The following is a 12,802-nucleotide window of genomic DNA, read 5'->3' as shown; positions in this document are numbered from 1 at the left end:
AGTATTAGTAGATCCTTGTGACCTCAATAACTAAGCTCTGTGAGAATGATTCAAATCACCATGTGGCGAGAGCGGACTTATCATAGTCAGCTATCGTGCCACAGGAGGCGTATATGTAAGTGTGAAGTATCTTCAGGCCATTAAGGTCTTCTCTTCCGTAATGGTTTGGTGGATCCATTGGGTGAATCAATGTAATGGTCTGAAGCATGGGATAAAGAGGATGGTGCTCCAGTGTGACGAAGCCTAATTGCCCGTCATCCTGTGGTAGAAAGAGACATCACCGTGTTCCATATGTATCCTCTCCGACAGCCAGCACTGAAATTAACACCTTCAAAACATCTGGTAAGGGCTTTTCTGGGCCAAGAGAACGGCAAGGAAAGATTTCTTTTGGGATGTGTTCCTGCTTGTTAATCTCGGTGCCCATCATCTATTCATGCAAGCAGGCACACGCAAGAATACAACTCGCTGCTATGACATGCGTGCACATGTATCTAGCAGCCATCTCTCTCATCCAGCAGAGCAGCCGGTCCTCTGCTTGACCAAAGCCCAGTGTGAGGACAGATATAACCTCCAAATTGTCCCAGGTATCCAAACAAGCGTGAGATGGAGAGGTCATCTCATTGCGATGCAAACGGAGAAGCAGAAAAATAGCAAGAGTCTTTCTTAATAATACATTTGAATGCACAAATAAAAGGAGCATCATCCTCATATATTCAGCAAATATTCAAAAACATAAAAGGGTCCTCTTGTTTGCTCAGAGAGCAAGGGAGCACGTTACACCATGACATACAGGTCAGCCAACGGTGCTGGAGAGTCAGCATTCACGGGTCAGAGTGCTACATGATAAGAAAGGAGGTCGGGGACCTTACTGGTGCTGTGCCTCCTTTAATCGCTGTTCTTAAGGACGCTCTGACTGCTTAGCAGGTACCGGTCAAGGTTGGGGCTAGGCTAAGAAGCAGCTGATCCGGGATCTGTTTGCAAAGCAGCATGTAACCGCACAACAGTCAGTGACCCTGAGTGGTGAAATACAGCATGTAAAGAACACTGTGTTTGTTTATTCGCTATAGACAGGGATACGGGTTGTGGTTGTGGTGTAAAAGCGTCGAAGGGTAAGCACGCTGAACCCGTCAGATGAAGCAAGGCCAGTTCATTAGGAAGTCTGTACTCAAGTGTGGGCTTTTTTTTTTCCTGTTTTCTCTCATTCTCTCTCACCATCTCTGTTTCTCTCTCTCAACCTTCAGAGTGAGTTCAGCAGAGATTCCTTTGGCATTACCCTCACCCCAGACTGCTGGAAAACCGCAGCGCTCCGGATGCTGACCCTTGCTCAGCTCAGCACAATGCTTTAATTTGGTGTGTTGTTTAAAGTAATTAGAAAGCCTTTCCCCCTGTTTTCTTTTCTATTCTTTTCAGTGTCTCTGCCAAGTGCAAGAGGGAAACAGTGAGTCGTCCATGACTTCAGCCTGATAAAGATTCGGAAGAGGAATCCACGAGACCCCCTCACCCTCCTCCTCACCCCCACCCCCTGCACCGGGGGAAAACTGTCTGAAAACAAACAGGGACAGGACTCGAGGGATACTTGTGTCTAAATGTGTGTATTCGAGTGTATGTGTGCGTTTGTCTACGTGTACAGCATTTCAGCAAAATAACAAACGCTTCTATCGTACCTTACTTTTGCTTTTAGTCTTATTTGAGACGAGATATTAATATCAGGAGAGGACGAGGCACAGAGCTGATAATGAAGAAAGGAGAGACGGTCCTGCGCGTGCACTAACCCGAAGGCAGTGAGACAGCAACAGAGACAAAAGCGGGGCAGTGATCGCCAGAGAATTTTCTTTGTGTCACCTGTGCACAGCTGCCACAGCAGCAAGAAAGAGGCATTAATAGAGCCAATCTTTGACAATTTCAACTTTCATCAGATGCATCACTGCAAAGACTCACTCGCACAGCAGATTCAAACACACACAGACGACTTTTATCTGTATCTGCACACACAGATTAACGTTCTACACTCGTGTTCGTACCATGCAAACACACACCTGGAATGAATTGTGTAAATGTATATGAGTGTACACTGCAGTCCTTCATATTTATTTGTTATAACCTAGGAATAAAGGGAATATACTAATTGACATCAGACATACACAAACAATATTTAGTATCCATCCATTACGGATGCACCTGCATACAAACCTAGAGCACATTTACTTTAGTGCTATCCCACGATCTTATAGTGCGCCTCTAACTATCTCACCACCAGCCTCCTCAAAAACTCCTTAAGCCAGCGCCATCATCGACACTCCTACCCACACATATCAAGACTGTCAAACTGTAAGAGTTACACTACACACTCAGTTAAAGCTATTGCCAAATGCTGCTCATATTAGACAGTAAAGACATTTAACTGAAGAAGGTCAGATACCAAAGTTAAAGGCGGTGCTCTCGTGTCTTAAAACACCCCGTTCTTGATGATCCTGATGATCCTTTGAATTCAACCAAACACTCTCCAGTCTGAACGACAGTCTGAACGACACTCTGAAGACAGCGATATTAAAGCAAGCTTCAGAGGCAAAACCACTCCCTGGTCTGGTCTAACCCTTGGCATATAAATCCAGTAGAGTAGTTACATGACAAGCCTCAAGACATTAAACTCAAATGAAAATGGTTCTTAGTTGGTGGGAAATATTTTAAGGCGCCCTGCTTTCATCCCAACAAGCCCAGCTGAAGTCAGTCAAATTATGTGGTTTGCATTTATGCTGTAAATACAGAAGATCACGATCAAGTGTGGAAATGCTACTTTGAAAATGAAGCAGATAGATCCTAAATTGTATCTGCTGGACAGGTTTCTTGACCAGGTAAATCTCCAAAAGGAGATTTTTGGATAGGATATAATAACAATAATAATAAAATAGTAAGACAGCACCAGATGTTAAAACACCGAGTTTTAACATCTGACAGTTTTTGTCTTTGCTCGTAAGACCTTTAAGTAGAACTGGGCAGACCATTGTTGTCATACTTAAAGGCGCTTGCCATATGAGAATCAACAGTATGAACATGTCTTAAGGTTTCAACCAAGTCCTGAGGTACTTGAGACACAATAGTCCCTTTCAAGAGAGAAAAGCAATTCCACATGAAGTGTGAGTTACATGCACTTATTGGAATGTGAATTGAGTGCCACATTATGGGGATATGCAACCATTGTTGCCTCATTTTACTTAGGAAGTACACAGAAAAAAAATATCATTAGGTCTGGATAAATACAAGCAGCAGGTAGAGAGACACATAATCATGCCAGGTTTTGTCTTAAGGCATGTGTGGCTATTCTTTTTTTTTTTTTTTGCAAGCAATGTCGCCATCTACAGGTGAGAAAAGTGTCTCTAAAATTAAAGTCTATGTTCTTCGCAAATGATTTATGTTGTCTGTGAACTTACCTACAATAGTAAACCTTTAATTCTTCACTTGAGCGCATGCAGTGAAAATGTGATTTTTAAACATGAACCAAAAACTGGAGTATAACTGCCAGTTTATTGTCAAGAAACACAAGGATCATTTTGCTAATTTCAATGCCATGTTTTTAAATGAACAAATATGGAAATGGAAGCTTATGAATAGAGAAGATTAGCTCTTGAGACGAAACAATAAATCTGCGCTATATGCTATGTAGAGTTCACATTTAATTCTGTAATATTGCAATGACACACAGCTATTAGATTTGGTTCATTATGATGACTGAATTTAATACCTCTTCCAAATCCAATCCAATCTAACCCATAGAATCCCTATGAAGAGATAAATATACACATATAGAAGGCAAAAGACTGCAAGGAAATCGGAAGTCTGTTAACTGGTTATTTCCAAGTGAGAAAAAGGCACTTATTAAAATTAATCACTTCATTGTTCACGCTCATGCCATAGTCCAGCTCGCTCTCTCGTTTTCACTCTCTACTCTCCAAATGTGCCTGGCCATGATTAAAACATGTCTGTTTCTCCATGACATTGCTTTGACATCACTTAATTGGTATAAGAGATAAAAAATAAATGAATTAAATAAATATACTACCAGGTAAGTGGCGTAACATTGCTCAAGGTGACAGCCTATTATTTCTCCCTTTTCTTTGCCTCAAAGAAGGCAAAGTGAGAAATGTGAGATTGCACTGAGAATGCAGCACCTCATGTGGCAGACGGAGATTTTTATTAAGAAAAAGAAAAAAAAAATCGGCAGAGAGTTTTCACATGTGAAATTCAAAATCTGTTCAAAGTTTGTGGCGTGCAGTTCAATCTGAGAGTATATTCTACATTTCTACAGGAAACTGCAACCCTCTGTTTCTCACTTATCTGTACATCAATGCTCATCAGCAGTCAAAATGTTACGTCCCAAATATGTCTGGAAATGTATCATCGCATGATTAATGCAGTAAATCAATGTCCCAACAAAACAGCTGTGGTTGAATTTAACCTGCATTGTATGTGGAAATGGGCTTTTACAGTGAAAGGAAAGAAAGGCGGAGGGATATCAAGAAGCGATGGGGTTACTCACCACATCTTGCCTGGTGTCCTTCCCCGACGCAATGAGCATGTAGGTCCAGGCCAAGGGCAGAAGCAACGCCAGAGGAATCATGTAGAGCTCAAAGTTCCAAACGACAACGACAAAAAGCTGTTGAAAGACACAACGTGAAAACTGCTTGTGAAAGAAAAGCAAAAAGAAATCCGAGAGATCAACGCGGGCTAAAAATGTATATATTCAAGACGCCATACGGGCGTTCATGAGACAAACTCCTGAGAATCTAAGCTGGCCACATGTGCCATATGTGTGACTCAAAAAACAACACACATTCATATGCAGAATCATAAACTCCATGCAGTAAAAACTATTAAATGAGTCTTTGCTTTAACAAAGAAGTAGGCCTGGTGTCAGTGAGCTGAGGGTGAAGCCGCCATGACCCCTTAAGGATTCATTTTTCTGGGTCTCAAAGTTGAGGAGGAGGAGGATGGTGAGGAGGATAAGTATGAGCCGTCAGAGCCTCTATCGTCCATGCCAATCATCTCAGAGTCTGAGGTCATGTACCGTTTCAGCCGCAGCACGTCAAAGCTGACCCTTCTATACTCAACCCCAAACTCCAGAAGATGACCCCCGCACACCCCACAACCCGAGTCCCTAACCCTGTCACTCCAAGACCCAATACCCTCTCTCTTGGCCCAAAAGAGTCGTTCGCCCCATCTCTAACCTCCTCTGCACCCATCTGCCAAAACCATAACCTCTATACCTCCCCTCTCATCACCAAACAAGAAAAGTACCATCTGAAAATTAACCTTTCCTAAAACCTTGTATTCTGGTTTTGGCAGGACTCTTTAGCCTCTGACAACAGATTACTGCGGTGGTTGGGAAGATACGTGTGGGAAAGTAAAATTGCTAATCATGGAAGACTGATGTTTTCTGGCAGCATTGTGTAGATTGTGAGAAAGCATTGTCGATTGTAAATGAAAGGTTGAGACGGGGCGTTTTTCAGGAAACAAAATCTGTCAGAAATAAATAGAGCGAAAGCATATTTATCTTATCGAATAATATCATGTTCAAGTACACAGAGATTTGTCGCGACTGATAATAAAAAAAACTGCAGCAATTATAACAAATGCCGAAAATGCAAACCATGCCTAATGCTTAATCTTTCGCTGTGAAACATATTCAGTGAATTCAAGTACGAGTAATCCATTATTTCAAATATGGGCACAGCAGATTTGAAATTAATTAGTCTGTGTATGGAAAGACAACCTTATTTAACAATCAGTGTTGATGACAAACTTTTAAAAGTGATGAAATTGAGATTATTACTGTATAAAGCTCATATAATGTCTGTCTACCAATTCTGATTTATCCTGTTTGGTTGTGCAAACACCGGCAAGAGTGAGCGCAGGCTCAATTATCAACAACGACACTGTTTAATATCTGCCTTTGTATGTGTGTAATACAGGGTTAATGTGAGTGAGAGGTTCAAGATCTCAGCACCATAGTGCATTCCAGGCTGTTGTTATTGTAGTAAAGCCAGTCAAACATTAAAAAACACAGACACACTCGACTGCTACGTCACAACGGACAAAACACATGCCCCTCTCAATAAAACCATGTTTACAAATTAAATTTTTATCCTCAACTTTTCCAACTTCATGGAAAAGTTCGAAAGGCTCGTATCCAAACTTTAGAGCGGAATTATAACTCCATGTAAAATTAACTAACAGACGCTGAATCCACAAAGCAAAAAAAAAGGAAGAAAAAAAATATAAGACATAAATTAAACATTAGAAATGTCCAGTACATTTGCATAATGCTCACAGCAAAATTTCTTCTTCAAATAAAACCTGAATGGCCTTGGTGAAACAGGCAAATCTCCCCAAAGGATCGCAGTCTTTCTCCGTCTCTCTCAGGCTCAACTTACTTTGTTACATACGCAGAGTCTCTCTCTGATACAGCTGTGTAGGAGAACTGGAAAGAAACTCTTTAATAATTCATATTTGTATACTAATAAGCAACACAACAATTTCCCTTCACTCATCAGAAAACACTGTTAGGATCGTGAAAAAGCTCGACAGCAGAAACTTGCGTACAGACAAACACAATAACACCATTGCGCACGTTTTCCCTACAAAATATAACTATTCTAAAATTATCCATCTGCTCCAAATTACTGTAATTTAGAAATCTGTATGATCTGCAACGGAGATAAACACTCTGACAATTTCTAACTACAAAAATGTGCAACAGAGGTGCAGAAAGTTGACTTCAATTGAGCAAACAGAGGAGCACATTTCTTTGAAACTATTCTAGTAGAAGCTATTAATAACTGCATACTTATAAACGTCTTCACACGCTCTGTTCTATACTCTACTATAAATACCACTTACAGTAGGAATACAGAACAATGCATTTTAAAAATCTTTGCTGTATGGTAGTCTTTTCACTCACATTTTCATCACAGAGCAGAAAATTAACTTGTACTTTACTGTCCGAATGTTTGTTCTTAAACATTGAAATCTTCTTTTTCAAAAAAATAAATAAATTCCTGCTCTTTTCTCTATTTGTCAGAGGCTATTTAACCTGTCATCTGCCTTTATTCCTCTTCCAGGTGGTTAAGGTGGCTGAGGGTGAAGTTTTGACTGGCAGCTAGAGAAACCGGACACCCCGGCTCAGCAGCGGCCGGCCCTGCACCGTCTATGTGCCCACCGGCCAGGCAGCAATGGGGCCCTACAGTGCCTGGACCTTTCCACCGGGCGATCACAGTCACCCCCCGTCGCTCGCTGCTTTTCGCCTGGAGAATAGGGAGTGGGAAGAAGCCTGCTGTGGATGTCAGTGACCAGAAAATAGCAGAGGAGGGAAAAGAAAAAAAAAAGGGAAAAAAAGGACGAAAACATGTTGGATCGAAAGGGGGGAAAAGCTAGATGAAGCTCCAGATGTGGTCTACGGGAATAATTTGTAAATGACCCTTTGTGGCCACAGATACATTATGTAGCGGCCGGTGATGGTTCACAGTGAATATCTGAACACTACACACGAGGAATGCTCATCCCGTTCTTGCTTTGTTTATTAATGCTGCATTCATGGTAATGTAATTTTTTTTTATAATATATGAACACAGTCTTTCTTTGCTTATGTTTTTCTGTATTATTCATATTATGAACGCTCTCTGATTTAGTTTAGCGAGTATGTAAATAAATACATTACAGCTATTTGTTATAAAAAGTGACTTGGACCCTGTTTTTACTTCTCCTGTAACAAATATTTTCTGTAATTATCAAACCTTTTGATAATTACATCTTTTTTTTTTCTTATGTGATGGATATTTGATTGTGCCACCAAAACTACTGTCGGCAGTGACAACTTGAAAACAATTCAAAATTAAGAATTTACTTTTAGACGACAAATCCGTTTAGTCAAAACAAAAGTCCGTCTCTTCTTCTAATCATTATTTGTGCTTCAGTGATCTTCAGTGAAATGCGATAAATTTCCAGGAACAAAACTATTCACCTGTCACAAAACAAAGTGAAATCAGGACTTCCACTGTCAAATCTGCTAAACCAGCTTAGATATAGTTAAAGGCTAAATTTGAAATGGGCTAACTTCACGTCTGAGTATGAGCTGATACTGAAATGAGATGCGTAATTAAAAAAGACAATTACAAAACTAACAAAGCAAAAATCACACCAGTATTATTTGTAACATTTTGGCTAAAATGAAAATAAAACACTAAACAGAACTTAAATTATTTTGACACATCTGTGTAGTTAAGATTTCATTCCAGCTGTAATGTTTAAAGCTTTCTATTAATATTAAAATATTCAAGCACGATAAGCTATATTAAAAATGTTAACAAAAGAGATAGTCAAAATGATTTATTCAAGCACTTAGTGCGGCACATTGAGAGTTGCTTTATTTGTTTCAAAACACAACCCGCGTCCTTGCGGCTCTTTGCCGCAGCACTGTGGGAGGGTAATATTCAGTGCTTTGGCTTACATTAACCACACACCAGGCTAACTTCCCCCTGCTCTGTCTCAGTGGAGTGAAACTGAAGTTTGGATTTCAGAGTTCCCCTTTATCTCTCTTACATCAATTTCCATGCTGGCACTAAGTGTTGCCAGATAGCAACTAGAAGTCCTGTTAAGTTCGAGGGAACAAGAGGGAGGGAGACTGTGTCCTGTTTCTGACCAGACCCACAACAACATTCGGTGGTGCTAGACTGCCCCCTGCTGTTCTCATGCAGAACATTGATCCACAGCACAATTAATGCTGTTCAATCGAAATAAAAAAGGAAGCTCAAAATCACTAAAACTGTTGTGTCAAAGGCAGTCATTTTGCAACATCACAGTTACAACAATACAATAAAGCCTGTGCTATTTGTGATCACAATGCTACAACTTCCCACGGGTACCAATTAGAAATAAGGGTGCTGTATCGCGACTTCGTATCAAAAGGCCTCACATTTTCTGTTGAGTCTCCATCTCTGGTGATTAAACTCTGACTTGGTATTCTCTGTTAGTCGTGCCACTACATTTCAACTATCATTCATTTTGGAAATGAGGAGAACAGTGAAACGTGAAAGCATATCTTTCAAAGCTGTCCCTTGCTGTGGGCAAAGACGAACTCCCTAACTTTAAAACTTTTAAAAGTTAGACAGGTTCTTTGAAGGGGAGTCAAAGGAGCAATTTAAAGAGACCTGGAGTGGTGTGTACTGCTGACTACTATAGTGTCTTCGCACTGTGTATCAAACCACCAGCCAGACATGTGCAAACACACACACATATACACTCCAATAGTTGCTTCTGTACCTGCCTTTGCTTCCCCCCCTTTTTTATTTCAGCAGGGTGAATTTTTATCTAAATGCAAAGCAGGTGATAGGTGCTCCAGTTTCCTCTAGAAGTAGCTCCCTTGTCTGGGCTCTCTTCCTGATAAGAGTCCTACTTTGCCTGACATAAAAGAGCCCGGTATCATTTCCCCTGCCTCCCCAACAACCCCCAGCTCGCTGCCCTCGCCCTTCCCTGAGCTTCACAAAGCTGCCTCTATTTGCTCCCAATTCAGGGCCCAATTGCAGATAAAGTTACAGCAAATTTGTTTGGAGGAAGAGCTGCTGAGGCCTGCGGTCCCTGGGGCAATAACAGCCTTGTCTTGCAGGGGCCGTGGGGAGAGCTGGCAGCAGCAGGAGAACAGAACCCTACACCGCTCAGCCCGACAATGGCCTCAACTCTCCGGGAGGGAAAAGCCGAGGGGAGGGAGAGATAAAGAAGAACAGGGATGCATGGAAGGATAGAACGGAGAGACACTCAGCTTGCAGGTGTGGAGAGAGGAAGCAGACGCTTAACCCTGAGACGGGGAATGGAGACACCACCCACAGACACACACACACGCACACACAAATACACAGACACCACCCATCATGCAGGACAGGAGGTAACTCCAGTCCCGTCCATTGTGCCAACGCCTCAGGCAAAGCTGCCACGGTGGCTGATTCACTGTCGGGATGGGTGGGTGACAACAGTGTGGGTGTGAGAGAGAAAAGAGTGAAAAGCTGCATGTGACACTATGCAATATCTCTACTTCTCACACATACACACTAGACACACGATACACATGCACACACTAAACACAGCTGGCACTAATGGATGATGTGTACATGCGGCTGGTATTTCAGAATTGGGCAGAAGGAGAGTAAGAGACCATGAAGAAAATTTTGATCGTTTTTGTGGAAGAAGTGTCGAGCAGTGACACAGTCTGACAACTGCAATGATGTACTCTTGCGTTCACAAAATATATACGAGCACGCTTAAATTTGCTCCCCCCCGGGCTCACTTAGCAGTTAAGGAGTGCGCACGTTGGTAAGTTTCTCACCTCTCTAGCTATGGCCATGTTTGGAAAGTTAAGTCTAACATCTGGATTAAAAAAAAAAAAAGACAGCCAGACAGAAACACACGTGCACATGTATGCAGACACACATGCCCATAATCACACACAGCAGTACACCTTCATGAATGCACCACCTTGGCCAGATGGCCCCCCATAAAAACCCACTTAAAGAGATGAGTGAAGTGATTAAGAGGCCCCTCAAAGTAAGGGAGAAATGAGACAGGGATGAAGAAATGGAGGGGAGGGAGGGAATACCTGTGTAGAGGAGAGGCCCTAAATACTCTGATGCTTTTAGCTAAGTGCTCACTCCTACGTTAACAGACTCCCAAAAGAGCCGGGGATAGGTGGGTGGACTACAATGACACCTAAATTTCTGAATTTCTCTAAACTATAAAACACTGTGTCCTTGGCCCAGATAGATCGTTCCTCGTCTCCTGAATCCAATCAGAATTTGAATAGTAGGAACTGTTAGAAATGGATATACTACACACTGTGTTAAAAAAAATAAACTTGGGAGGATCTATACAAGGCACATACATCTGTTTGGATGTGCTGACACAGAGGCTGTGCTGTCCAAGGCTATATTTTCTCCTCTCCCCATGTAGATTGGTATTTCTAAAGTGACCTTGTTTTGGGTGAATTCCTTGACATTTTATTTGTCTGACACATTCATTTATTTATAAAAAGATAAGACCCAAGGACTCCCGCCTAGCTCAGTCTTACATGAGAGAAAATACATGCACAAGCCAGCTCTTGCACACAAATGTGCTCACTCACACAAAGAGGAAAATGTTAACTGATCAATACCGTGTCTCTTCTGACCCGTGTCTTGTGATGACACTGTGACCCGCTGTGCAAACACACACACACACGCGCGCGCACACGTACCCTCTGGAGAGATTAAACTGATGTCATCCAGCCAAATGCTGCTAATGTCTAATGTCTGCTGCTGAAGATGCTCTGTGATCCAATGGTAAAGGGCTGGGGCAAGTTGGGTCCACCTGTCCTGTAGCTACTTAAGTCAGGACACTAAACCAGACAGGATTAAATGTCTGCTCTGTCATATTTGGGGTAGAAACCTCCATGCAGCCGCTCGCTGCCCTGCAGGAGAATGTCGTTTTACTGATAGCTCTGCTGTCCAATTACACTTCACCTTTTAATACCAGACACAGATGACAGGGGGGGAGAGAGAGAGGATGAAGACGAGGCCAGTGGGCGACGAGAGAAGGAGCCTGCAATTTCTACTGTCTGCAAGAACAGCTTGTCACCCTTCAGTAGATTGTAGCTGCATTTTCTCAGTATTTGGACATCTGATGGGTCTAATAAAATAGTGTTTAAGCTGCAACACCAACCCTCCACTTACTCCTAGTAAGTGAGACTCAAGGCCAATAGTGCCAAATAAAGTATACGACATGTGTGTGTATGTGTGCAATTAATACAAGAACAGAAAAAAACTTAATCCAGTGTATCACAGCGTGACATCTAAGAGTGAGAGTAACAGTCTGCCTGGGATGCGCTTGACTGTGCTTGAGACATCAATAGTCTCTTGCGTTAGACTGTTAAATTATGAGTGAAGGATACTTGCTTTGTTAACAGACACGGTCCTGCATTCTCGGTGAGCGGTGTGTGCACGTCTCTATCGCGCGCACAAAGTGCAACCAGTTAAATATATGGTTATACATTTAGAATGATCAATAGGCACAGGTTATGTGATTTTTCCAGTGCCAAAAGAAAGGAGCAATTACATTTAGGTACAAATTTCTCCCTACATTACATCTGAAACAACACAGCACGATCCATCAATCAAGCAACTGCACGTAAGAAATAAACATATATTACACACACGCACGCGCACACACACAAATCTACCTGTCATGTTGTAAATGTGCAGCTTTATGTGTGGTATGCCACATTTACTGTGTATTTGATGGGACATGCACATACCACAAAGGCACAGATGCTCCTCTGCGGAGAGTCCCATTCGAAGCAGCTGTTTATGTAGCAGCCCGCGTTGATCAGGACCATGATGCAGCGTCTAACTCGGGTGAAGTTGCGCAAAAGCAACTGGGCGAAAAACAAAAAGGGAAACAACAAAAAGTAAAAAAGTTTATGCAAGCGAGGGTTTAAAGGTCAAAAATGTGCTAAACCGAGGAACGGATCATGGGGTTGTAAACATGCTGTGCGTGATTTATTGCTTCACTGTGAAAATGGTATATCCGGTATGTAAACAACCAGATGGGGGAACGAGGCTCGGTGTGACAGGTAGATGTGTTGGAAATAAAACGGGAGCAAAACGATCCATCTAAGCACAGCTGTCAGAGTCCCGCTGATAAGACACTTGAGGTGACCTACTGTTATAGGGGGTCACTTTTCTCTCTCGTTCACATTTAGTTAAGGTGAGAAATTACCACCATTTAG

General features: G+C 42.0%; 1 protein-coding gene across 6 annotated transcripts in view; it reads right to left on the bottom strand.

Annotated features, from left to right (window-relative positions):
- Window positions 1-12,802, bottom strand: part of LOC147317236 (multiple C2 and transmembrane domain-containing protein 1-like) — a 138,114-nt gene that overhangs the window by 29,590 nt on the left and 95,722 nt on the right. For all 6 annotated transcript variants that reach the window (XM_086313996.1, XM_086313998.1, XM_086314001.1 and 3 more), the window contains 2 exons: window positions 12,329-12,448; window positions 4,535-4,651 (listed from right to left, as the gene is read on the bottom strand). In XM_086313996.1, coding sequence (XP_086170122.1) covers window positions 4,535-4,651; window positions 12,329-12,448 — 237 coding nt within the window. The remainder of the gene's footprint in view (window positions 1-4,534; window positions 4,652-12,328; window positions 12,449-12,802) is intronic.

Source organism: Aulonocara sp. 'chitande type north' Nkhata Bay, linkage group LG12 (assembly GCF_057382095.1).
Source record: "Aulonocara sp. 'chitande type north' Nkhata Bay isolate Kocher_YH1m ecotype deep benthic linkage group LG12, A_spYH_male_GT1.1, whole genome shotgun sequence".
NCBI classification, from domain to species: Eukaryota; Metazoa; Chordata; class Actinopteri; order Cichliformes; family Cichlidae; genus Aulonocara; species Aulonocara sp. 'chitande type north' Nkhata Bay.
This window is presented reverse-complemented; position numbering and strand designations above follow the sequence as displayed.